The 26194-nt window shown below is 46.4% G+C and overlaps 2 protein-coding genes across 8 annotated transcripts in view; one reads left to right on the forward strand and one right to left on the reverse strand.

The window, feature by feature from the left end:
• AP1G1 (adaptor related protein complex 1 subunit gamma 1) overlaps window positions 1-20687 on the reverse strand; it is a 44037-nt gene extending 23350 nt beyond the window's left edge. For 3 of the 7 annotated variants that reach the window (XR_013922707.1, XM_080352034.1, XM_080352031.1), the window contains exons 1-5: window positions 12276-13173; window positions 7965-8089; window positions 5312-5453; window positions 3982-4078; window positions 3318-3394 (exon numbers count right to left, since the gene is read on the reverse strand). Coding sequence is in view for 6 of the 7 variants with exons in the window: in XM_080352034.1 (XP_080208160.1) it covers window positions 3318-3394; window positions 3982-4078; window positions 5312-5453; window positions 7965-8089; window positions 12276-12530 (696 nt within the window). In the remaining variant the exon portion in view is untranslated. Of the gene's footprint in view, window positions 1-3317; window positions 3395-3981; window positions 4079-5311; window positions 5454-7958; window positions 8090-12275; window positions 13174-20495 lie in introns of those variants that run through there. The other 4 variants (XM_080352032.1, XM_080352033.1, XM_080352035.1 and 1 more) reach the window with 4 other exon arrangements.
• Window positions 20688-21791: 1104 nt separating this feature from the next.
• Window positions 21792-24611, forward strand: ATXN1L (ataxin 1 like). Its single transcript, XM_080351706.1, has 2 exons — window positions 21792-21873; window positions 22163-24611. Exon 2 carries the CDS (start codon window positions 22252-22254, stop codon window positions 24316-24318), a length of 2067 nt encoding a protein of 688 aa, XP_080207832.1. The 5' UTR covers window positions 21792-21873; window positions 22163-22251; the 3' UTR covers window positions 24319-24611.
• Window positions 24612-26194: the final 1583 nt, after the last annotated feature.

Raw genomic sequence — 26194 nt, forward strand, 5'->3', positions numbered from 1 at the left:
CATATTGTATCTTTAAAGTAGTAAATCTACCAGAGGTTGGCAGTTGAGACCTGAGAGGAAACATCAACTTAAATTTCTGTCTTCATGAAAGGGGATGTGCTGGGACTACTAAAATACTGTAATTCCAGGACTTCACTGCTGGGGGCTTTACATTAGTTCCTGACTCATTTATAGCACACATCTCCATGGAAGCACCAGGCATAGCCAAGGGTTTTGATCTTTTCAAGTACCATACTGCTATGATTAAATTATTAAGAATTCCTTCAATGTTGACACCCTATCCAACCTAGCTTCTAAAAATAAAAGCTTTGTGATCTGCTTCCTCCTCAAGAGTTTCCAAATAGTGCTGAGAACAGATTTCCCTCCAGCCCTCCCCGAGGGCTCTACTGTTAGACTTCTTCCCTGCGAGCACCTCCAGGGTCTATTCTCCTTCTCTTCAGCCCAAACTTCTCAGCAAGAGCAGCAACACTAAACTGACCAAGTTCTTTGCTTCACTGCTGTTAGAAGGGTTTTGCGTAATAGCAGAGAAACTGATGGAAGCACTGCTAATATGCCAGATTCGGGAGCACAAAATTGTATCCATTTATTTTGTCCATATTTTAAAAGTTTCCTTCCAGCTGTGTGGGCTAAAAAGCTTTCAGAAGCAGTTCAGATTCCTCAGATGTTAATGGCACTGGTCTCCCCATAGGCACCTACCCACAGGACTAAGTTATCTTTCAAGACTCGTACACAGCTTTGAAGAAATGCTCCTATTTGCAAAAGTTTGGTTCAGCTCCCTCCATCTTAGACATCTCTCACGACATGATTCATCTGCAGGGCAGCTCTGAGGAACCACAATGTGTCTCTGTAGCATCTCACATGCTAAGCAAGTCATCAGTTTAGGGCAGAACATGGCAAATAAGCCAATCACTAAAGCAGACAAGCTACATCAAATCTACTATTTATCTCCAAAAACCTTCATAGCAGCTACAAGTAACAAAATAGTCTCAGGGATTAAATGGAAGCGCACCCCCCACACATTCTGTGAAAAATCTTAGGGCTGAAAGACAGAAACCAGACTAATTTTCATTGAACTATAAGAGAAAAACCACTCCTGGTGGATGACAGAGATGTACATCTCTACAAGCTTCACTGCTTCCATAGAAAGTTTCTTCTATCCCTCTCAGCATTGCCATTATTAAAATAATCCAGACACTGGCTAGAGAGGAGCTGACAAACTAGACAGGGGTGTTACGGTGGCTGCACTAAGTGGATTTTTCATTCCTGACCTATAGAACACAACAGCCACGTGTGGACATACTAAACGGGCAATGTTTTTTGGACTAAAGTCCTGTACACTTGTGGCAGAGTGCAAGAAGAGAAACAGCTGAGTTTCTCATCATCTCTCTTTATCCCTACCTTCGCTCTTCAGGAATTACATACTCCTCTGCAAACATGGATTTCATAAAACACACGAACAAAAGGAACCATTAATTTCTTATTATCTGCCTTAAAGAGGAAATCAAAGGATGCTGCAACATCTTCCCTCAAGAGAGAGCAACAGACAGGTGGCATGACCTGCTGGAGCATTCCTAGAACCCTGGGTAACGTTTTCTTTACTTTCTAACACGCAAGAGTTATTAGGACTGAGGACAAGACAAACAAAAGGAAACATTACAGCCATGGAGATCGGTTGAGAGCCATCCTCCCAATCTTCTGTAGTCAAATTACACCCATGAAAAAGAGCAGCAATGCAGATGCTCTTTGGAGCACAGGAAGCCCACTTACTGGCAGCTGAGTAATTGTCTCTCCTGCTCCCTTCTGGGAATCACCCCAAGTTGCCCCACTTTTGATAAGAAGAAAGCCCAGTTTTGCATAGGCACAAAAAATTCCCTAAAGTATTCTTCAAATGAGAAAGAGCTTGAGAAAAGCAGGCTGTGTTTGGAGAAGGCCACAACCGACATTCAGGGCTGCCGTGGGTATAGAGGTTTAGTGACAAGACCAGACTGGCACACAAAAATCATGAGACGAGTAAAATTCATCTAAGCATGTGGCATCCATCACAAACGTGGCATTGAGAGGCACTGTCTCACAAGAGACAAACATCTACAGATTCAATGCAAGCATGCACCAACTAGAAGAATTATCTCTTACCTTTTCATTCTAACATAGCAGGATTCCAAACAGACAAAAGGGACAAAACAGACGAAGCAAGCATTAGGGACAGATCAATGTTATACCATTCACAGCATAAACAACTACAAGAGAGAGCTAGAAAATGTACCTAGTACCTAAACTTTGTGGACTCAGCTCTTTCTTTTTTCCATGACTCTCATCTTAATTAAACCATTAGTAACACGGATGACCACCTTCAAGGTGACCCTAGTCCCACTTTCATTCCTGTTTTGACATAAACAATCAGGGCAAGGGAAGATGCATGGCAAAGTGCTAAGACGCAAAGGATGTACTGCTTGAAATCCCTAATGATACAGCCAAGCCAAGGAGGAACAGTAAACTGGCCATGTAGATAAATAAGCACCTTTAAGAGGACCAAACAGCCAGTTCTGCTCTACCAGCTTTCTTCCAAATTTTGGCCTTTGACCAAGAAGTCAGAATGGCATAATCACTGACATCGTCAGATACCCTTCTATTGGCAATCTTGGCAATAATACTGCACAGCAAATTACAGTCAACAGCATAAAGAAGTTTGTGCTGGGGTGGGGAGAGAAGCAAACATTCCTAACCAGAGGAGGAACCCTTAAACTAAACCAGAAAATGACGTAATACAGCATGCACCAGAGATGAGGTATACACATGACTAGAACCTCCACTGGTACTTTTGACCTGAGTTTATAAAATTGTGTGGCTGTGGTTAAGACTTTTAGGTGTTGGTATAAGCCTCAGATTTTCATCTTTGCCACTTCATGTTTAATATATTCATGATTCCAGTGTCACTATGCAATTAGCTACAAAGAGGGAAAAACACTAAGGGAACAAAGACAACACTTTAAACCTAACTTTAGGATGAGTTTCATATTGCACAGTCTTAAGACTGATGTTTTGTAGCTTATCCAGTTATTGAAGGGGGTTAGGGCTAGATACATGCAAAATTCCCACTTTTTTTTTTTTAAAGGTTTTCGTAACACGCAGACAGTATCAATAAATTCTTCATCCAGGCAGTTTTAATGAGAGTATTAAAAGAAGTGCACACTGCTTTCACTAGGGAGACTAAGAGAATGCATGGGCAAAAAAAAGAAGACGCACAAAAAACCCATAACCAAACCCAAAGCCACCACAAGCAAACTCTGAACTCTGCAATATTATCAATTCACACTTACCTTTCTAAAGTGTGCAAGCATGTCTGGGCTTCTCTCACACATCTCTGTGAGGAGGACAACCGACGTGTGAAGAACACCTAAAAGTGAGGGGAAAAAGAAAAAAGCATCCACATTTAACATAATTTCATTGGCTCCAGACACATAACAAAGATCATACGGAAACAACAGGAAATCATTTTAAAAAATAAATCCTGAATCCAGCATATCTATCCCAAAATTTATTTGCACTTGCAGCTGTGCCCAAGGGATCTGCTCACGTCTTAAAGCTGCAACTAAAGGCCAACGGAGGAGAGAAATTGGACTTTGCCTGCAGACACTTACATACTAAATATACAGTCAGATGGTAACAGGCATAAGTTGGACTAGACGATCTTTAAGGTCCCTTCCAACCCAAACCATTCTCATCCTCTAGAAACCCACCCTAAAGTGTATCAAAAAAGAGTGTAAGAGTTCCTCTTGTCACCTATGCCATGCAAAAGTCCTGCTGACTAGCAGTCATAAACATCCCTGCCTTCTGAATGACATTTGCTTCCCCTGCATAGGAAAGGGAAGAAACAAAAGACAAATCCACCTCAAAAGTTCCTTCAAACAAAAAGTTTAGGTAGCAAGTGCACCATCCTGTAAAGAACGGCATAGCCTTGCTAAGTAGTATCTCAGATATTACCATGGTTCTTCTCATTCAGCAAGTTTTTGGTGGCTGGCAGGAACATCTCCATGAGTTCAGGCACCTTTCTAATGACATGAACAGCACACAACGCTGCCTGTATGGGAGAAATAGCTCTGTTAGTACATGCTGTAAGGACAACCATACACGCTTTGATAACACCTAGCACAGTGGGAATTACCACAAATTTAATTATATCAAAAGGTCTGGAAAGTTTATCGTATGCTTTTCCATCTCTGTACTACAAATGATACTAAACAGCATCACAGAGAAGAGTTCAATACAACTATCATGTGTGAGAAGGGAGAAAAACCAAACCAAACAAAAAAAGCACTGAGCTACAAAGTAATACTCCCATTAGCAATGGTTCATTCTTACATTTTTCACTTCAGAAGTGGTATTAACTGCAAAGCAGCTCTGCCTTTAATAGGGCCACTTCAGTCTGTCTTCCTGTTGCTAGGGAGAGGATAATGCATTGGTAGTAAATAATGAAATTTATGTCAAATTTATGGCTCATTTTCTTTTCTTCTCCACAAAAGATCTTCCTCCTGCAGGTGATTGGTCCTATGAAGAACAAAAGTATATACTGGGAAAAAATCGCCTATTTCTTCTAGGATGTGGAAGCAAGACACTATTCATTGCAGCTGCTTAAAAATTAAGTGCACTGAGGGCGTGTTCCCAGAATGCAGCAATACCCCTTAGCATTGCTTCCTCTCCAATCTCTCTCTAGATCCAGCACTAGACGAAGAAGGAACAATGCATCTCTTCCTAAATCTTACTGCTCCCCAGGGCTTTGTAATGAAATAAATTTAAAAGGACAAGGCTGATCACACCTTGCAGATGCTATGGCTCACTTGCTATTGCAACGAGACAATTTATAATTGTTTGCCCCTTTCAAGCCATTAACCTTTTCATCTGACATACTTCTGTCATCCTCATCAAACAGGTTCAAATCTTCAGATATCATCCTGCCCTGTTAATGATCAAAGTTTCTCTGACTTATCTGAGAAGATACAGAAATAAAACTGACGACTCGAGGTCTGGGGTTAGTGTCTGAATGGGCAGGTGTTCACATTACAATCAATAACCCCAAGGTAGAGAGTATCAAAACAGAAACAACGGCCTCACCTGTTATAGGCTTGTCTTTTAGAGGCTAACACGCGTGTCTGCTACAGATAAGACAGGGAGTTTTGACCTCTATCTGTCTTGCACATTAGGAAAATACTCAGCTGTGTGATCCAGGCCATCTAGTATTCCAGATATTAGCAAGGTATCTGATCGATCTTGAGTTTCAATCCATAACAAAGTATTCAAAAGTTCCCTGAAGTACCTTTTTCCTAAGATAGGAGTTGGAAGTTTTGAGGAGCTTTTCCACCTCTCCTGCAAGGTCTCTGCACATTTCTGAGGAGCCCATGCAGCCAAGAGTGCAGAGTGCCAGCCCCTGCACGTACTGCGTGCTGTGATTAAGGTCACTGTAAAGGAGAACAAAAAAAAGCCAGTCAGCATGCACACAAAACCTGAACACACAAGAAAAGGCATCTGTATCTACAGTCACCCAACCAGCTGCACGAATGGCCCAGAACTCTCTGGAGTCTCAGCTATTTGGGAACATGCATAAGGAGCAACAGCAGCTTGGAGTGCAGGGACCACAGGGTTTGCTATGACTTCTACTTAGAATCCTTAGAATTGTAATGATAAAACGCTTAGTTAAAACTATTAGATGGATACCTAGGGATTGAACTGAGAAGAGGGAAGACCACATAGAATTCCATTAAAGCTTCTAAAGTAAAGCCAAAACATTGTCTTTCGGAACTTGCATGCAGAAAAGAACCCAACATTAAGTAGAGTCCTGCAGTGACTGTTGGCTGTCCCAGTTTAAACGTTCTAGGATAGGCTTTAGCTTCTGCATTTACAAACCAAATAGTATATAAAAATCTATGTAAAAAATATCCCCTATCCTCAGTAAAAACCACAAACCCTACCACTCGCACATCTTGAAAACAATCCATAGAGGAATTTTGTTTAGCAATCCTAACTATTCATATGCCTAAGGAAGATGCAAAAAGCTGTCAGTAAGAAATCAAACCATCTAAAAGTAGACGCTATTCACAAGGCCAGCAACCAGTGTCACACCAAGTACAACACAGCTTCCACACGGCAATGCCAACCGCCTGTAAAACTGACTTCTACACTACTTTACTTTTCGATCAGACTACTTGGTCCTCATGTTGCTATGGTACTCAGGACTCAATGCTGAAGACAGTAAAAGCTCTGGTTCCTGGTCTGGGAGGTGAGCTGGGGATTGTGTGATGGGAGAGCAGGGGAAACGAGTGGTGTGCAACCAAATGTGCTCAACGTGCAAGAAAGCGAGACAGTGTTCTGGTTATAACATCAAGCAGCTAGGGCAACATGCATATGAAGGAATAGGTAGCACATGCCACTAAATGCATTGGTTTTTTGTTTCCTTCCTTTAACAAATTTTTGGCAGCTACATACAGCTGCATGTATACCAAGTACGTGCTTCACAAGGGTGATTGCATTTTTTGCTATAAAATAATGAAAGACAATGCCATGAATTGAATCCCTCAGTGTCTCGATAAAAGCAAGACAAAGTGGTTGATACGGAAGCCAAATGAGAAAGAAAAAAAACAACCCGCTGAGGCAGTGGGAAGTTGTCTAACAGTTTTGCTCATCTGCAGTCTGACTCATTTCCAGTTCAAACTCACTACCACACAAATCATTTTAGCACAAGCAATCAAAAGGAGCACTAACCTAGCAGCCTAGTTCTAATGGGAGAGTGTCACAGGTATGATATTTCATGAAAAACCTTTAGACAAATGTCTCTTCTCTCCTGGACACTAGGTCCAAACTAGCAGATTCTCAGGACTGCAGTTTTTTGTCAAGTTTCTTTCCAAGCACTTTGAGGCCACAGTCTAACTGAAGATCAATACTTTACTTGCTAATATCTGGGAGGCTTATATTCTAAAAGTACGTAATAATAAAAAGAGACACACTACACACAACCAAGCAAGCCTTTGGATAAATCAACTAGAATGCAGTTGTTCCATTCCTGCTCTCACTCATCTTGAAAAGCAGTGTTATTGGAAATGCACCAATCATCATCTACTAAACTGTAATGTAAAAGTCTCAGTTTAACAGCATTTTGCTGAGAGGAAAAAAAAAAGTTTAAAAAAAGGATTATTTCCCACTCCCTCTTGTCCAATTTCAGCAAGATGCCAAGCAGACAGTACATCCCAAGTCGCTGCCTTGCTCCCAAGGAAAACCATTCATCGGGACCCTTAGGCCAGCCTTAAAAAGGAAGCAGCCTTGATCCTTGGAGTCCAACAGCTCTTCAGAGCTCCTCAGTAGAATTAAACAGATACAACATCACATGGCTGCAGCAATGAACATGACTTTGCAACAAATGATGGCCAGTCCAGCCTACAAAGTTTTAACAGTGTTATAAAAACACCTGATCCAGTCATATTTGAAAAGGTGCATGGACCTTTATTGATGCTGTATTAATGCTCGTCTAGTTCTTTCCTACTGCAAGCTGGGAGATAACTGATTTACAGAAATGGAAGAGAGTTCTTTTCAACAACTGGAGGTCTCCTGCACCGGTTGAGCAGCTTACTGTGGCCATTTCATCTTCCCGATTTTATTTGTCTCAGCATGACCTCCAGAAACACGTACTACCATTCTGTAACAGTAGTTACACCAAGTGTTGTTTGCCACACAGACCTCTTGAGGACCAATGCAATTTTATATTATTTTCCCTCTAAGGACGCTAGATAGGATCATCCAATACAGTACAATACTAGAACAGTCTTGTATGGTCAACAGCACACAACAAAATTGAAGATACCAGTTTTCTAATACAAGGGGAAAAAACTAAAGTACTCAAGATACCACGGCCAGGAGTGTACTTTCAGATCCTGAGACCTCAAAGCATGTGTTGATGGAGAGAGAGGTGGTACCCTTACTTCTTGATGCAATTGGTCATAAGAAGATGGACATCCTGTCTCTCATCCAGCAGCAACATGGCACCTAAATACCCAATGCGCTTGTCTGTGAATTTCTGAGAGGCAATGAGCTTGAGGCACTCCAACTGGAAAAACAAAAAAAACAAAAAAAACAAAAAAAAAGGAAAAAAAAAAGAAGGAGAAAAAAAAAAAAAGACAGAATTAGCTTAAACTACTTTTTAGCCAGAGGAGAAACAGTATGAATGTTGATGTTTACTCATTTAGGTCTCTCAGAATGCATTTTTAAAAGCATACTTTATTCCCATTCTGGTGATGTGGAAAACAAAAATAAGTTAAATGACCTGCCCAAAGCTCCCAGCAAGCCAGCAGAAACGTCAGTAGCACCTCCTGCATCTTGAAGTGGCCAGCTGCTGCTGGCCTCCTATGACCTCAGATATACCAGATATGTGGGTTTATATGAGATCACAAAAGCAAACTGTAACGTATTTATAGAGATAAGAATCCATTATTAAAAACAAAATAGTAAACATCTGGAAATCTAGATCACGTGTCATGTTTGATATGCACCAGAAACTTCTGAATCAGGCTTAAAAGGGTCCATCTACCTACTAGAGAAATGATCAAGGCTCTGTAATAACTTGTCAAAATCAGTTTTTGCTTTTTATGATCTATAACTAAACTGCTAGCCAGGTAAACCTTAGGTACAGTCAGAGATAGTTAAGTCTTTGTGCTGCTCTCGAATCTCTGTTTGAACACCTGAAGTTTGACCAAAATCATAGGCAGTGTAGCCACTACGAGCTTTCCTTCCACCGTGCAGAAATGTCACCTGTGTTCAACAGCATGAAGGAGATCCCTAAAATAACATGCATAGCTGCCACTTGCAATCAGCTGATTAAGAATTTAATTGCTAACTTATTTTTAAACTTTACACTTTCTTACTGGGAAGAAAAAAAAAAAAAAAACAACACAAAAGAGATACTCTGCACACTAACATATCTTTCTCTAACAGATAAGTAATCAAGTAGAATCAATCTCTACTTTCCAGGCAGGGAAGCAGCAGAAACAGCTTCTCAAAACAGGTAAGAGACCTGTCCCTGGCCAACACATCCCATTGACTCGCTCTACAAAGTAGCTGGGGCAGCCAGTGAGCGTACAGGGTGGGTGCAGGAGGGGTCAGACAAAGCTTGCAACAGACCCATTGGAAAGGAAGGGGACATGCACAGCCAGAAATACAGGGCACCATGAACAGTCCTTCATGGGCCCAGCTACAGGGAAGCTTGAACAAGGCACAGACACAGGTGAGATGCAAGAAGCACACACACATCAGGAAGGTAAAGTTGTGCAGGATACTGATAAGAAAACCTAAGTTGAAGTGCTATAGCCAAGCCATCGACCAGCTCCCACCACTGCATGGCATCTCAATTATGCCACAAATTGTCACACGTGAACACCCCACTAGTGCAGGGTGACAAGAGTGACAAAGTGGTAAGAAAAAGCTTGGAAGAAAGCAAGTTCAGTTTGCTAGGTTTAAAGAGGCTGAAGATCTAGAATACAGGAACACCTCTGAACAATAAGATCAGTCATCCACAAGGATAACTGAACGTCCATGAATGGGCAAGATCAACCAGGGATGAAGAACAGAACACTAGATAGCAATCTCTTATCTCTACAGTGCTTTCTGTAAGAGAAAAAGGCACCTCCGAAACAGCTTTCTTTTCCAGGTTTACAAGATACTTTCCAATACAACCCTCTGCAAAAATGTCACGTAGAACTGATGACATCTAAGTTACACTGTAAGAGCCACAGGCAGAAGATGAATGAGTACGAAAAAGCAGAAGGAAACTAATGACTGCAACAGATACTGTAAGACATATTTCTAGTACTTTTCTATTTGAAAGATATTATTGAAACTTACTCTGTGAAAGGCTGATGAGCTCTTGTTTCACTTGTATACAAACGCATGCAAACTAACTTCAGGCACAGCAATACTGAGAAACATGATCAGCTGAAGCTCTTAGTAGGTCTAATTAGTGGAAGAAATCTTGATACCGTTATATCCATTTCATTCAAACAAACAACTAAAATCTGCTACATCAGTACTGTAACAGATACACTAGTAAAGTCGGATATGATACAGGCATATAGCCAGACTACAATTTACCCAAGTTTTTACTGACATAGCCACTCTTCCAAGTGCATTTTTTTTTTCAAGTGGAGATAATGACAATAATAATAATAATAATAATAATAATAATAATAATAATAATAATAATAATAATAATAATAAAGTTTTTTGACCATTTGCCCAGGCTGCCCGATACCTTATCAACTTGCACAAATGGCATTTGTACCCACTCAAGAGACAGTGTGGCATCCAGTGCATTTCAGCATGCACTGGCTAAATATGGTACTCACGCTCATATTTCTGTACAAGATACCCTGGGTCAAAGTTGAGGATCCCTGGCTTGGAAAGAAGTAGACCAACCATTCACTACTTCTGACACCTTCTGTAAATTCTTTTCTGTTATTGGTTATCCCATCCACACTGTTAGCTGAAGTCAGATGTCTGCTTACATCTTTAACAGAGACTGTCTAACATGGCCTGTGGGCCTATTCTGTTTTTCACCAAAACACATTTCCTGCATATTTATTCTGTCACTCTGAAAATTCCTGTCTACAATGCCAGGCTGTCTATCTACAAGATTTCACTGCTGGAACAGCATGTGTCTTCAACAGGCACCCACACTTGTGCAAACTACACTGCACCTGCACAACATCAGCACTTTGAAGGGTTCTTTCCAGTTATAAGCACTGAGGATGTGCAAAGGTCTGCAACTTACTCACTTGGAGAACACTTATTAAAATCCCTCCTCAGCATTGGGCCCTATATGGTCCTGACAGGCAGCTGACAAACTGCATGAGAACCAAGGCCAGTGAATAAAATACTCTGTTTCCAAAATAGTCAGCAGAGATACTTTTGTCTGAGATGCAGCAACCCCAGCAATAAGAGATATTGAACAATCTGGTTTACTCTCCTTCCACGAAGAGTGAAGAGGTAATTTACCATAACTGACCAAAGCAGAAACTGAAAAAATTATTAGATAACTGGTCTAGTCTTCCATGTATGGGATTAAGTACTTGAATAACAAGATAAAATAATTCAAATAAAATTTAAACAAGTTCCTAACATTGGCCAAATATGGAAGTTCTAGCTGAGACTTATCTGTAACACTTTTCATTCTTCTTGCGGCTCGCCCTTAGCCTTCATTTTTGTGACAGCAAGTTTCTCTATCGGACCAGGGAGCCTGGCTGTGTGAAGTGTTAAGAACAGGATAATACACAAATTCACTTGCTCTCGTGCAACAACTCACTGTCTTGTGAGAAGAATGCAATCATGTAGAAGTAAGCTTATGCACTTTATATGCAATAGCACAGCCCAGTCTCACTCTCTAACATGAAGACTATTTGGAATTGGATTTCAGTGGTTTGAGTTTTCTGTTTCAATGAGACATGTCAGAACTGGTAAATCCAATCACAAATGGATAGACTTCCAAGACATAAAGCTACTTTAAGGGATACAACAATTCCACTGACTTTTAATTTGGATTTATGGAAGGCCTAGGTTAGGTTACTGCTAGCAGGGCACTTACTGACTTCTAAGCAAAACTCACTATGCCCAAAAGACTAAGCAAACACAACTTGAAGGACATCTTGTAGATCAAGAACTCCTGTCTTCCTGTCTCCCTTGTCCACAATCTGTGCCAAACACAGCATGTCAAAAGTAAGCTAAGAGATGGAAAACTCACAATAGCATTCTCCAAGTCACTTCATTAAGATGGGAATAAGGATCACCAGTTTCTTATTCCTGGGAACAGACCAGCTCTTATTTGCCTAGAACAGATTGCTTTAGAAGGAAAAGGGTAAAGAACCTCCTTTGAAACATCTGGTATTTTCCATCAGAGACAGAACTCCGAAGTGCTGTTTGGAACCCATCTAGAAATATCCGTATGTACCGGACTGTGGTCTAAGAATGACCGCTCTGCAGAAACATGAATGGTGAGGGGCAGACAGCCTGGCAAAAGCAGACTAATCCTAAGCTTCCTACCAAAATATGGGAGTCTCCAAACAGCAGATCTCACTAACAAAGTCGAAACTAACTTCATGTTTAGAAGATACATGAAGACAGTCCTCAAAACATCCTATACAGCAGGCAGCAAAACTGCAGCTAGGAATGCTCCAAACAAGTCAATGTGCCCAGAACACGCAATGCAGACTGGCATATGCAGAGAGCACAGCAAGCACTGAACCTACCTGTCCAAAATGTGCGGGGTATCCCAGCATGTGCATATACAGCAGCTTTGCCACATTTCTGCATCGGTATGTGTTATCTTCCTCTCGGAAGGATGACCGGATAGCAGCACATTCCTTTTGGATCATCTCACGCTCTTCTGCCTGGGTTCTTGCTGTCCGGATGGTCCGGATCAACTCCCGCAGTCTGATGGGGGCTGGCATCCTCTGAGAGAAGAAAGAGAGCTTTAAATCTTGTACCGTACCTGAAGGCTTCATAATAGTCTCATACTTTTGCCTTTTTTTTTTTTTTTTTTTCCTTTTTTACCCTACAACTATATAAGTACAAGAATTATAACAATGCAGACAGGTTCAGCAGAGGAATTCACTGTACCTCACATTTGCTCTTCCAGAACACTAGATACAGGAATTGCTATGCTCTGAGCTGGCTGCCAGATGAACATGACAACTCTCCCACCCAAAACATGCAGAAATGGCACTCTGCAACGTAGGCTCTCATATCGACATCATGTGTCTCTCCTCAGCGAAGTCAGGCTCCAAAGAGAGTTGATCCCAAAATCATGACCACTTGGGACAGAAATCCTTTATATTAATGAAAAGCCATGTTGTTTAATAACTTGCACAAGATTTCATCCAAGTATTTCAGATAGTCAAGCTTCAAAAATCCTACAAACTGGTGCCACGCACACTTCCTCCCTAGAGGCATGGAAGTCAGCAGAAACAGCAGATGGAAGAGTAACCCCAGCTGTGTGGATATTTCAGAGAATCTTCTTTTAAAAATAAAGTTAACACCATCCTTTTACTAGACACCAAACAGAGCAATCCTTTCTAAAACAAGCCTGTCATGTTGCTGTCTGATGGCACTGGTATGAAATACTACACAAGAAGAGTATATTCTACATGAACTTCAAGTAGTTTTGCTTCACCAAGTGGAATACTGATGGAGCCATCTGACCTAGAGAGCAACTCAGTCTTCTGAGCACCACTCGAGAGGAAAATGGCTCCCAAAGAAAAGCCAAACTTAAAAATTATGTTCAACATTTGAACTTTTTAGTTCATGCTCACCAAAGCTGACTTTTGATGTTGTGGGGGATCAGACAATGCAAGCATCTCTACAGTCTTTTTTCATCCACCCAAGATGGTAAACACAACCGAACCATTCTGATAACAGATCATGCCACACCAACTTGTAAAATGTTACTATGGCAGTCTGACACAGATTTTGTTTGGGTCACTGTCCTCCCAGAACAGTGTGTCACACACTTCAAGCACTACCACATCAGAAAAATCTGTGCATTCAAATACTGCACTAACTGCTTTGCATGACACCACAGAACAGGCTGGCAAACATACAGAGTTAGCAGGGACTAACTTAGAAAGTTTAAAATGTTTAAACTCACTTTGCCTGTTTCTTCCTACTCCTCCTAGAGGCATGTGCAGAATACGTAAACCTGAAGAGCCATGTGCTGCCCACAAAAACTTCAATTGCAGCTTTTAGATCACTGACCATACCATGTGACAAGCACCAAGATGATACTGAGAGAAGGTCTACTGAGTAAATAGCTACAAAACTGGGAGAACACAAGCCAGCAGAGACTGCTGGGGCAGATACTACCACTTCATTAAAAGAATACAGCTACATGGTGCAGCTCAAACATATGAACGAAGGAGCTGGGGATGCCTGAACTGGTATTTTTCATGTCCTGCTGGTTAATCTCTCCCAGAGCTCTAAGATTAGCAGCATATGCCCCTTGGTCATCAAGCAAAGATCCATAGTTTGTAGGGGTCAGGAAAGCTAATCATCATAAATCCAAGACATCTGAGCAAACAAACCAGGTTTTGTGAAGGTATCACAATACCTGATAAAGTCATTTGGAATCTCAAGTTTCACTCCTACCTCCAAGCAAATTCCTTTAGCTTTTTGAGGTTTGTATATTTTCATATTCAGTAAAGCAATCCCATCAATCATTCACACCTCTTGGACAAGCCCATGTTTATCTGCATGATTCCATCCAGGGTCAGGCTGTAACTTAAGTATTAAGGCCACAATGCTTCAACATGCAGCAGCAGGACTGCAGGGCAGACCATGTACCTTGCAGACTTGGGAGAAAAACAGGCAGAGGAGGCAGAAGGCAGGCAGCAAAATTACACCGATATTCCTGCAGGATGGAAAACACTAATTCACACAATACAGCAACACTTCTCGTGATACAGTTCAAACCAGTATGCACTTGCAGATGCAGAGCTGAAGAAAAGAACCGCCACTAACTGGAAGAGAAGACCACAGCAGCTCCACTGTTCTTGTTCCTTTCTAGAGGAAACACCCATCAGTTCCATGCCTTTCCCTTCCCTTACTCAAATCAACTCTCAGCATCCCTTGTGTGTCGGTTTTCTAGGATTCTGATAGATCACAGAACAGGAAACAAACGTTTTTCTGCACACAGGCTGCCAAGCCAGCCCTGCCTGGGGACTGGCTCACTGAGCACAGGGACAAGCTGCAGCAGCAGGACAGGCACAAGGTCTCGTGTTCCCATGGACACACAGCTGGCACTCCAGGGAGCTGCAGCATCATAAGAGGCACAAAGAATGGAATAGGGCTTCAAGAGGCCCTAGAAGATGATTTATTAACAAATCTTTATCATATAAACAAAGTATGGACAACATGCAGCAAAACCACAGCATGGCTCTGCCAAATCAAAAAATCTTACTGGGACTTGAAATACAACCACACAGACTGCACTAAAGGAGGGAATTAGGACTATACATCAATAAACAGATTAATAATGGGAGTTAAAATAAAAACAAAGAAATACAAAGGCAAGATATAAAGAGGATTAAACAATTTAGAGCCCAGAACTAAAACACTTAAGTGATCATCTCATTGTGACTGTATCATTTGTCTTGAGATGAGACAATCTTGAAATTCATATTATGAACCACATAAAAGATTAAGAAAAGTCAGCTTCAGGTGAGTACTACTGAGCTATCAAATAGCAAACTGCTACAAAAAAAATAATTTAACAGAATTTTCTATAATACAGAAATGCATTTTATTGCCCAAGATAACTAGCAGAGGGAGGGCAACCGCCACCACCCAGTAACAGCAGAGCTGCAGTTTCACTCCAGCAAGCTAAGTGCTGCTTGGGACTTCCTTCAAAGGAGCAGGTCCTGTTCTTCGGGATTAATTAACATTTTTCATCAGTACAGGCATGTGTTTTAAATCCTTGCACATTAACATAAACGACGAGGCAGTTTTTAGTAGTTACCTCTTTCCTCACTTGGTTTCCAGCAGCGCTTTCTCTCTGCCATTTCTTTGCTAACTACATGCTCTAGAATTAAGGGATGACCCCCAAGCACCTGAAAAGAGCCTACCAGTTAATACTCACTATGTCTGGTACAACTGGACACAAAATTCTTTGACCTCAGCCACTCTGTTTCCTCCTTCTCATTTTGAAGGCCTGGCTCCTTCCTACTATCAAGATCAAAGCTTCTCAAAGAGTTCAGTATCTACCTCAAATTAGTTCCAAGGTAGGTGGCTAGCCTCTAAACTCCTTTAAAATAAGAATTTCAGCTTGTTTCCTAGTCTGCTATTAATGCATTCTTCCCCTGAACTAACTAAAAAAAGCACTCTTTCTTTATGCAACTAATTCCTAATAAGCTATCCAAAAGAGAAAAAAAAATTAATAAAAAAACCAAAAATCATAATGTATTAAAACAATTTCATTTTTGTCTAAGTTATGCTTCTAAACCACTACTTTCTCCCCTTTTATAATCTTTTACTAGCTAAGCTTGTCATGTTTCAAAGTTAAAGATTTTACTCAACATGCCATTATGCCATGAATATTTATAGAACCTTATTAAAAGTCTCTCTAAGAATCCTATTGAAATGACTGTTCACCAAATGACCTTTTATAACAAGCACCTAAAATTACCAAAACTCATGTAAAATGCTCAAGTGCTTCAACCAAGCTATATTGCTCTATCAGGAACTATAGTGTAAAGACAAAAGGATTTGAGTTGAGATCCTTCTCTCTGGAAGCTATTCGGAAATATTAGCTTATGTCTAAAAAAAAAAAATAAAACCACTCTTTCGATTAAAAAAAAATATGCTTAACAACTTGTTTAGGACAAATTACCAAATTATCAGACATGTTTTAGAATACCATTATTATTTAGCCTTGAATTCTGGAAACTGTACAATATAAAACCTATCAAAGCTCATGGAATTATTCAAAGAAGGGCTTTACTGTTTGGGGAAATACTCTGAATTTTCAATTCAAGTAAGATACATATCCAGTAACAGCTTTTCCTGTAAAGAGTATTTCTGAACTTGGTTCATCCCAGAAAGCAATCCAAGACTGAAGAAATAGGCATTTTCAAACATATCCGAAATACACAACTTGAGCTGCTCCAGCCCAACGCACACAGAATTTCTCACATTCCTCAAGCAAAACCAGCTTTTGGGAAGTTACATAATTAAAGCCTGACCCAAGTACCAACTGAAATCAGTAGCAGAACTTCCCCACTTGCTCCACTGTAACTCAATCAAGCCTCCTGTACACAAGAGCGGAGGTAGATCTGGAGCACATGAAAGGAATAACTGCAATGGTTAAGTACTAAATCCTGATGGCCTCAACTCCACACTGCTGTCAGCAGGTTTCACACTTCCACCACAGACTTAAAAACACCAACCAAACAAAAAGGCATATTGGCAGTAAAAGCAGAAATATACACTGCAAAGGGAGATGAAGCTGTGAACAAAAGGAAAGAGGTTGGTATATAGCCTAGTATTACCAATATTTACATAGGAAACAGTAAACGCCTAACCAAGGGGCACTACCATCATCAAGAAGGGCAAAGAAGGGCAAAAGCAACATAAAAGAGTTGAGAGAAAAAGCAATCAACCATACAACACTCCAAGTGGGAAATAATCTCTTCAGAAAATGCTATTTAATACAACAGAGAACTAAAAAGTAGAAAATAAGTAACATCAGAAAAAATAAAAAAGAAATGAAGGCAGCTAGCTAGTGGCTTCACCATCAAGGACGACAAGGGAACAGCACCAGTGTTAACACTTGTCAGGGCATAGAGACAGCACTGGGGTGGTGGGGTGGCGAAGACATCAAGTAAGGAAAATCACACCCCAAATCAAAAGTTACAAAATGGTCTCAGAAGAAGTGATGGTCCCATTTCCAACTACATTCAAAAACCAAGAAATGCAGCACAAGAGTAGTGAAGAGCCAAGCCACCACGCTGCTCAGGAGCGGCCAAGAGGACGGTGCCAGGGGATGCTGGACTGCTGAGACCTTCAGCTGCAACAGGCTGCCAGCCAGACCCAGCAGCCCTTCCTCCTCTGCTCCAGCGGCACATCGAGATCTTCTCTGCTCCCTGTAGCCCAGCAGCACATCGAGATGGCACATCAATGGCACATCAGTGAGACAGGCGAGCGCTTTCGATGAGGCTCCACTCGTGCAGGACATACACGCCAAACCAAACAACTCCCCACCTCACCTCAAGAGATGCACTGAGCTTTCAATCATTACAAATATTAATGGCAAAAAAAGAAAATAAATATTTCCCTTTATTTAGAAGCCAATGAACGAAGCATTGGAAGAATAACTAGCACATCTACATAGCTGATCAGCATGATAGATGAGACCAACATTCCAGATTTCCTTGCTTCTGTTTCTAACCTTCAGTCGCTGCTGACGTCCATTACCTTTGTATTTCTCACCTGCTCCTAGTTTCCCAGCTATTCTGATCTGTAAGGTAACCTGGTTGGTTTACTTCCTGTTCACTTTCCTGCAGGCTTAAAATAGAAAAAGCTACTATTTTGTGACAAAAACCCCACACCTTTCTTCACCTCGCTCAATGTCAGATGAAAGACAAAACCCCACATTTTTACATTTATTAACGTAAACTTTACAAGATAACAGTAACTTCAGCTACACCCTAGGAAGTTCTAACCTCAGATTTTAGCTATAGCATCTGTGCCAAACAGCAGATAAAGGCTGATGCTACTGCTTGTGATATTGGCAGAGTAACTGGTTTTTGAGTTACAGCTTCATCATATATTCCTGTATTAACTGCAAAACTCTCATGCAATGAAGTAATAATACTCCTACCAAGGCAGACCAGACCCTTTTCCTCAGAGAATAGCCAAGCATAATCTAGAAAAATTAACACCACTTTCACTCAGAAGTTTGCCCTGTTATTAAAACACACAAAGAAATAAAACAAGCCATCTCCTTAAGTTACATACACTGCATGCATACAAAAATAAAAAATATTCACAGTAAAGAGGCACAAGAAGCTCTGCTGAATGAGTGCCCTCACCTTGAGGAGCAGTTAAGATTTTTATGAGCCCTTACACTTTGAAAAGTGACTTTCCAAACCTGAGCTGTGTTAACCAGATCAGTCTGTGGGCCTAAGAACAGATAACTTCAGTTCCTCTGCTTCTGTTCACAACCTTTTTACAGTATTGTCTGACAAACTTCCTGATCTCACTTCGGTTTACAGTGATGCCAATGAAAGTCTCTGTATGCAACGGAGCCATCAAGAAGCGAACATTTTTGTATCCCTTACTCTCTCGCCAGGACACTGCAATAAAGGCACTGCAGGACCCCTCCACTCCTACCAGACACCTCTAGAAAAAAAATCAGACCAGCAGTCACAAGAACAAAACAAACACCCCAAAAAACACCCCCAAACAAAAAAAAAAGAACACTTTTTTATCATTAAAAGCAAGAAATCTGAAAAAGTTATCTTATATGCTGGAGACAGAAAAGTTGGATCCCTTCACAAAACAATTACCCCAGACTTACTTTCCCCTCCCGATTTATATGAATTTAAATATCTTCCCCTTCTTCTCCCATCACAGAGGAACAGAGGGGTTCACACTGAACACCTCTGAAAAAACACAGTCTCTTGCCTTCATGGAGCTCTCCAGTACCCCATTCAAGTTCTCAAATCCTGTGCCAAACACCAGAATGCATATGAGTGCAAAGAAAGAATGTGGCAATAGAATGGAACATGCAAATAAACAAAGGAAAAGGTAACAAGGGTAGTTTAGAGCAGAGGGTGGGGAACAGACACACTGAAACCAGCTGTGCACTGTCACACAGAAGCAGAACAGGAAAGATACCAAAAATCTCTGCAATTTTAAACATAAGATTCTAGGGCCACTGTGCACATGATGATACGTGTATGTTGTACTTTGTTTGAGCCAGTATGGGCCAAACACATTTTCTGGTCGCGCACATGAAATATCACCCTTCCAAAGGTGTCCCACTGAGATTCTGCAATGGTCCATTAACATTTCAAGCATCCAAAGATAAAATACATCACTAAGCATTTTTAAGCATTAGTTGCGACATAATAAAACACATAACTGTTTTATCTATGAACCTGAAAAATAAAGTTTATTATTAAAATAAACCTTATAATTAGTTTTATAGCCTGTGAGAGAAGAGAGAGAAGCTGACCAAGCTTGAAGGGACTTGAACCTGCCTTTCCAGACTGACTGTGGGACAGTCTGCCACCAATGGAAACCCGGAGTCACAGCTTTTTGCAAATACCTTTAGTCAGAAATCGGAGGTTTTTGTTTCTATTAAAATCCACGCAACCATAAGCCAACGGGCAACCACTCTCAGTATGAGACGCCAACGACAACGCTCTGAGCAGTTGTGCAGCACAATAAAACACCAAAGGAGAGACACGCACACAGCTGAGCTGTTCCCGCAGCGCCAGGGCCCGGCCCGGGCGGTCACGGCGCTCCGTGCGGACAGCACTTGTGAAACCGCCGGCCGAGCTGCCTGAGTCCCGGGTGAGGGGCAGCGGGGGTCCCGGCAGCAGCGCCCCGGGGCCGCGGCGCGCACGGCGGGGCCGCCCGGAGCGGGCAGAGTCCGGCCGGGCCTGGGCCGGGCTGGGCCTCAGGCCGCGGGCAGGCAGCTCGAGCCGAGCCGAGCCGCGCCGCGGGGGCCGCGGGAGGGCACCGGGCGGGCCCGTAGGCAGGAAAGGCCGCGGGGGCTCGCGGGGCCGCGTCCACCGGCGGGCAGGGGCAGCCACGGTACGCAGGGCCTGGGCGGCCAGCGCCTCCCGGGCCGGAGCAGCGGAGACCCAGCCCGGCCGACGGCGTAGGGGGGGGAGCAGGGGAGCGGGTGAGCGGCGAAGGCCGCGGCAGGCTGGGCTGGGCTGGGCTGGGGACGCCGCTGCCCCACTCACCGGGCCGGTCCCTGCAGCGGAGGAAGCGGCAGCAGCCAGGCATTCAAAATGGCGGCGGCGCGGCCGCAGCACCGATACCGCAGGCGGAGGGATCCGCAGGCCGGCACGCTCCCCTCAGCCTCCGGGCCTGTACGGGCCGCGCGCGGGGTTGCGGCGGCGGAAGCGCGAGCAGTAGAGCGGCGGCGCGGTACCGGCGGCTGCGGGGCGGAAAAGCCTGCTCGCACTACTTTTCTTGGCGGAAGCACCCGCGGCTTCGGTCTTGCGAAGGCGCGGTGCGTCAGCACCGTGGCAGTCACTGATGACGTCAAGCGCGGGGCGGTCCCCCGCGGCGCGCGCTGTCCCACGCTGAGGCAGCGGGGCTCCGTGACCGCGGCTCCGTGTCCGTGCGGGCTGCCCGCCCCGCCCGCGGAGCGGAGCGGCGGGAGGGCGCTCTCGGCCCGCGGTTCCTCGCGCTGCTGAAGCGCTGAGCGGTGACCCCGGGACAGCGTCGCGCCCTCGCGACACCGCGGCTCGTCTCTCCGCCGGCAGCGCGGCGGCAGCGGGAAATGTGCGGGGAGATTATTCTAAGAGCAGAGCCGGGAGGAGGCCCGAGCACCGACCGCAGCAGCCCCGGCAGAGCTCGGGCCCGGGGACACCGAGCTGCCCTCGGGAACACGCGGAGCGGCTGCTCGGCCCGTCCGGAGCGGGGTCTCGAGGGGGGATCCAGAGCCGGCCGCGCTCCAGGCGGCTGCTTCTGCGCTTCCCGGGACTTTCACCACCTCGGCAACCAGTGACCGCCAAGAAGCTGCGCGCTGTAGGGACGCGCGGGACAGACGGGGCTGCCCGGAGCGCAGCGCAGCGCAGGACAGACCGGGGGTGCGGAGCGACCGGCCGTGTGGAGGCCGCAGGGTCAGGGATCCCTCGGGACCCGCGCCCTCACCTCCCACAGCGAGGACCGGGCGCAGCCCCGGCCCCCCGCGCTGCCCCGGCCTCATGGCGCGCACAGCGCCCGGGGACCGAGCCCGCCCCTCAGCGGCAGGTGGCGGCTCATCCCGCCCCGTGTCCCCGCAGCCCTGCCCGTTCCTCCCGGGTTCCCGCCGCCGTCCGGCGCGGCAGCTCCCTCTGCCCGCGGGAGCGCGTCCCGCCGCCGCCGGCTCTGGGCCAGGACCCGCCCGGGCCGGCCGCGCGGGGCGGGCGTGGCTGGTTGCCATGACAACCGGCGCTGCCGGCTGTCTGCGACGTCACCGCAGGCGTCACGCCCCCTGCCGGTGGGTGAGGCGCTTCCGCCGCGCGGGGTGTGGCGTCATCGCCGTGCGCCGCGGCGCGGGGAGGGGCCGGGCCGGAGGCGGCCGCGGCGGCGCCGGGCGATGGGGGTCGCGGAGGAGCCGGGCGATGGCGGGTGAGGCGCGGGCTGCGCTGCGCGCCGGGCGGGCCTGCGGGCCGGGGCTCTGCGGGCCGGGGCTCTGCGGGCCGGGGCTCTGCGGGCCGGGGCTCTGCGGCCGGGGGTGGGGCCGGCAACCGGGCTCGGGCGGCCGCCGTCCCCGGGGCCGCAGCGCCGGCCTAGGGCTCGGGCGCGATGCCTTGTTCGCTCGGGGGGTTGGGGCTCGGGGCTCTCTCCGTCCCTGCGGCGCGGGGACTCCCGGGGCGCTCCAGGCCGGGACTTACGGCTCCCTCTGTTCCCGGTGCAGGTGAGGCGGCAGCCGGCGGCGGGGATCCGGGAGCCCCTTGGGCGCCCCCATGAACGAGCGTCGCGGCTGCCGGGACAGCGCGGGGCGTCATGAGAGCGGGACACGAGCGGAGCCAGGAGTGCCTCCCGCCCAAGAAGCGAGAGCTTCCCGCCGCCAGCACCGGCACCGAGGCGGGACGGGCGGGGGGCGGCTCTGGCGAGGGCCCCGAGTGGGCCCGGACCGGCGGGCCGGGGGCTGCCGCCCTGCGCTACGGCCCTGGCGAGGCCGCGGAAGCGGTGGCGGGGCTGACCGTGGACCAGTACGGGATGCTCTACAAAGTGGCGGTGCCACCCGCCACCTTCTCCCCCACGGGTCTGCACCCCGTGGTGAATGTGAGCCCCCTGCCCCCTGCCTTCAACGTGACCTCGCCAGTGATCCAGCACCCGGGGGTGTCCTACCCCCCCATCCACTACGCGCAGATCCCCCCAGCGTCCCTACAGTTCATCGGCTCGCATTATGCGGTGCCCTACGCTGTCCCAACGGGCTTCCTGCCTAGTCCGCTCCTGTCACCTTCCACCAACCTCACGGCCTCTCATGTCCCCCACTTTGTGCCATATGCCTCTCTCTTCACGGAAGAAGCCGCTCCTTCCCCCCAGACTACCTCTCCTACCCACAGCTTCAGCAAACCCGCTTCTGCAGTCTCTCCTTCTGGCCAGATGCAGCACCACGCTGGGACCCAGCCATTAGATATCGCACCAGGTAGAATTCCTGTTTATTACCAGATGTCCCGCCTCCCACCAGGGTATTCAGCCTATGAGGCCCCTTCAGCAGGTGGAAGTGCAGAGTCCCCTCAGCAAGATGGTGAGCTCAGTTCAGAGGTTGCTGCTGCTGCCAATGGCGGACAGAGGCACGTGGAGCAGAGTGTGAGGAGGACCAGCGAGGCTGTGGACCCTGCCGGTGGTAAAGGTGAAGACTGTCTGCCAGGGACTGCAGCGGGATGTGCGGTTGACGGACAGTTCCTTTCAGGTTACCAGACGCTGGGAACAGCGGTCTCTGTGCCAGCTCACAGAAGCACCCCAGACGCTGATCTGGAGGTTCAGAGGGTGGTGGGGGTGTTGGCATCTCAGGATTATCAAGTTTTGGCAGCCCAGAGGAAAGACGACCCGAGCCCTTTAAACCTTTGCCATAATATCGCTGATCAGCAGGGGGAGTCAAGGGACCCGCTGAGGAACGCAGCGGAAAGGGCCGCTGCTGACAAGAGCCAGAGTAGGAGCCCGTGTGTGAGGTCCCCTGAAGAGCCAGTTAGACAGAGACAGTTAACCAAAGGAACGGTGATAGCCAACGGCAAACCGGTGCAGTTCCCGGTCGGATCTGAGCCCATCAGGTCTTCCGGTTCAGAAGTCCTGGTAGGGCGCAGCCTGGACGCACCGGCTCGAGGAAACGTGCTCGAAAAGGACATGGCCCCGCTGCAGCCACTCAGCTCCTCACACTTGCCCTCCCACTTCATGAAAGGAGCCATCATCCAGCTGGCCACAGGGGAGCTGAAGCGAGTGGAGGACCTGCAGACTCAAGACTTTGTTCGCAGTGCGGAGGTGAGCGGGGGCCTGAAGATCGACTCCAGCACCGTGGTGGATATTCAGGAAAGCCAGTGGCCAGGGCTTGTCACGCTGCATTTTGTGGTTGGGGAGCAACAAAGTAAAGTGAGCATTGATGTGCCCCCGGAGCATCCCTTCTTTGTGTATGGCCAGGGCTGGTCCTCCTGCAGCCCGGGGCGAACTGCTCAGCTCTTTGCTTTGCCCTGTCACAGGCTGCAGGTGGGCGATGTCTGCATATCAATCAGTTTACAGAGCATGAACGGCAGCTCCGCTTCTCAGGCTAACCACCCTCTCGCAGATCAGCTGGTGTCTACTAGGGAGAGATCTGAAAGAACGGCTCAGGGGTCCAGAGAATCGTCTGACAGAGCTGCTGAGAGGAAGAGCCACACAGACAGGGACAGCGCAGCCCAGGGCTCTCGTGCAGAGCCCTCCCAGCCTGAGGCTCAGCACAGCTGGACAGCCCCAGGCTTCCAAAGATACAGTGCGCAGGCAGAGGAGCCGCGGCCCTCCCTGCCCCGTCCCTCCTTCATTCCCCAGGAGGTCAAGCTCTCTATCGAAGGGCGTTCTAACGCAGGGAAGTGATCCCTTTGGGCTGTGAGGGCGGGCGTCCCCTGAGTTGCACAGACTTTGCGGCAGGTTCACCAGCACGTTCTGCCCCGCGGGACTGGGTCTGTCCCGGCCGGCCCGGCGGCTGAGCGCGTCCTGCTGGGGAACCCGGGGGCTCCATCCCCTCAGGGAGCAGCTACAGGCTGGCTGGGGTAGAGAACGGGGATGACGGGAGCATTCCAGAGCCTGGGGCTTCCTCACCCTCTCAACTGAGCGGCTCCCTGCGGGGCAGGGCTGAGCGTTTGGGATGGGTGGGAGATGAGGAGGCTGACACGGCTTAGGGCAGCAGGTAAAATTGCTGAAGATTTTATTCCTCATTTCTCATGATGGGGAGAGTGGGTCCCCACTGGTGTTACGGGGGGTCTACTCCCAGTATCCCTTTTCTTCACACATGCACTTTAAAAGGACCGTTCGCCGATGGAGCTCTTGAGGGCAGGATGGAGACGCTTCTCTGGTGGTTCTGTTTAATGTCTGTTCCACTGAATCCAACTGCTCTTTCTTCTTGCAAAGAATGTACAGATTTGAGTGAATCACGGAAATTCAAGAGGAAGGACCAAAAGGGTGGGTTTGGATGTAGGTGAATAGGGAACTTGAGCACTTGGGATGGGAGACATCAGTTTCCTGCTACTAAATACATTTAATTATTTGCCACCAAATCAAATCTTTCTTCCCATCCTAACAACTTAAAGAAAAATCTCTTGGGCTTATAGCTTTTGCAGAGGCTTAGCCTATGAGTGAACAAGGTTGGGATTATTTTGGTTGGTTGGAATTTTTTGTTTTGCTTTGGTTTTTTTGTTTGTTTGGGGTTTTTTTTGGTTTTGTTTTTTTAATTCTCATTTTCTTTTTTAAGCCGGTGTAAAATATGTTTAGCATTCTCTAGGGAAGGATGGAAACACATCCTTTTCCTGTGAGAAGACTGAGACTATTTTGTTATTAAATCAGAAGAAAACTTTCCAGATGGCTAATTCTTCCCTGCAGGCAGTTTCCTGAACAAGCTCTAGACAAGAGACGAGTGTTTGTGCATGTGCAGGCAAGGTACAAAGTTTCTGGTGAGTACAGTTCAATGATGAATATAGGGACTCGAAAAATATCGAAGCATCACAGGGCATTTTGGCGTGTTGTTGTGTTAGTTTTTTTGATGCTTCACTTTGGAGTTTCTCTGTAGAATGCGGTAAAATCAAGAGTAGTCTTTTTCATGGTGAGATTTAATACAGATGTATATTAATACCTCATTATGGTAATAACACTCCATTCAAGTGAAGGCTCCTGTAGTTACACTAATTTGCCCTCTCTGATGGTGTGTTATGACATCAGCTCTAACTGCTTAGCTAGAACAAAAGTAGTCATTATTATGTTGAGGATAAGAGTCTTCACTGACTTGACTTGAGTTAGTATTCCGTGCATTGAGGTGCCCGTCTCTGTGCTAGGACCAGGCTTTTGAGAGGGTTTCTCTTCAGAGTGCAGGTGCTGATGCTGCTCCTGGTGTTCTCGTTCTGTTTGCCGTCTCCTCTCGCCCTCACGAGGTCCTGCTGGCTGCGGGGGCACCGCGTCCCCTGCCCCAGGTGCCTGTGCTGGCGCCTCGGGCAGCGCTCGGCTCACGGTGCTGCTGTCTCAGGGCTGCTCCACGTGCTCCTGGGAATGTGTCCTGTAACGGGTTGGCTTCAGCTGACTGACAGAGTGGGCTCTGCCTGTGTACGGGGCGAACTGGAGCGTCTCTGAAATGTCCCTTCCCTCCAGGCTGTCAGTCTGTGTTCTTCACACAGTCTAGATGTTTCGGTTGCCTTTGAGATGCCTGCGCCGGGACAGTTTCTGTTCAGGCCCTAGGTGAGGTGTGTGCTCCTCCTGTCTGTGC

This window comes from Nesoenas mayeri (assembly GCF_963082525.1).
Source record: "Nesoenas mayeri genome assembly, chromosome: 12".
NCBI lineage: Eukaryota > Metazoa > Chordata > Aves > Columbiformes > Columbidae > Nesoenas > Nesoenas mayeri.

What these genes read in the sequence shown, in the direction of transcription:
- ATXN1L (XM_080351706.1), top strand. Translation starts at nt 22,252, where the DNA reads ATGAGAGCGGGACACGAGCGGAGCCAGGAGTGCCTCCCGCCCAAGAAG.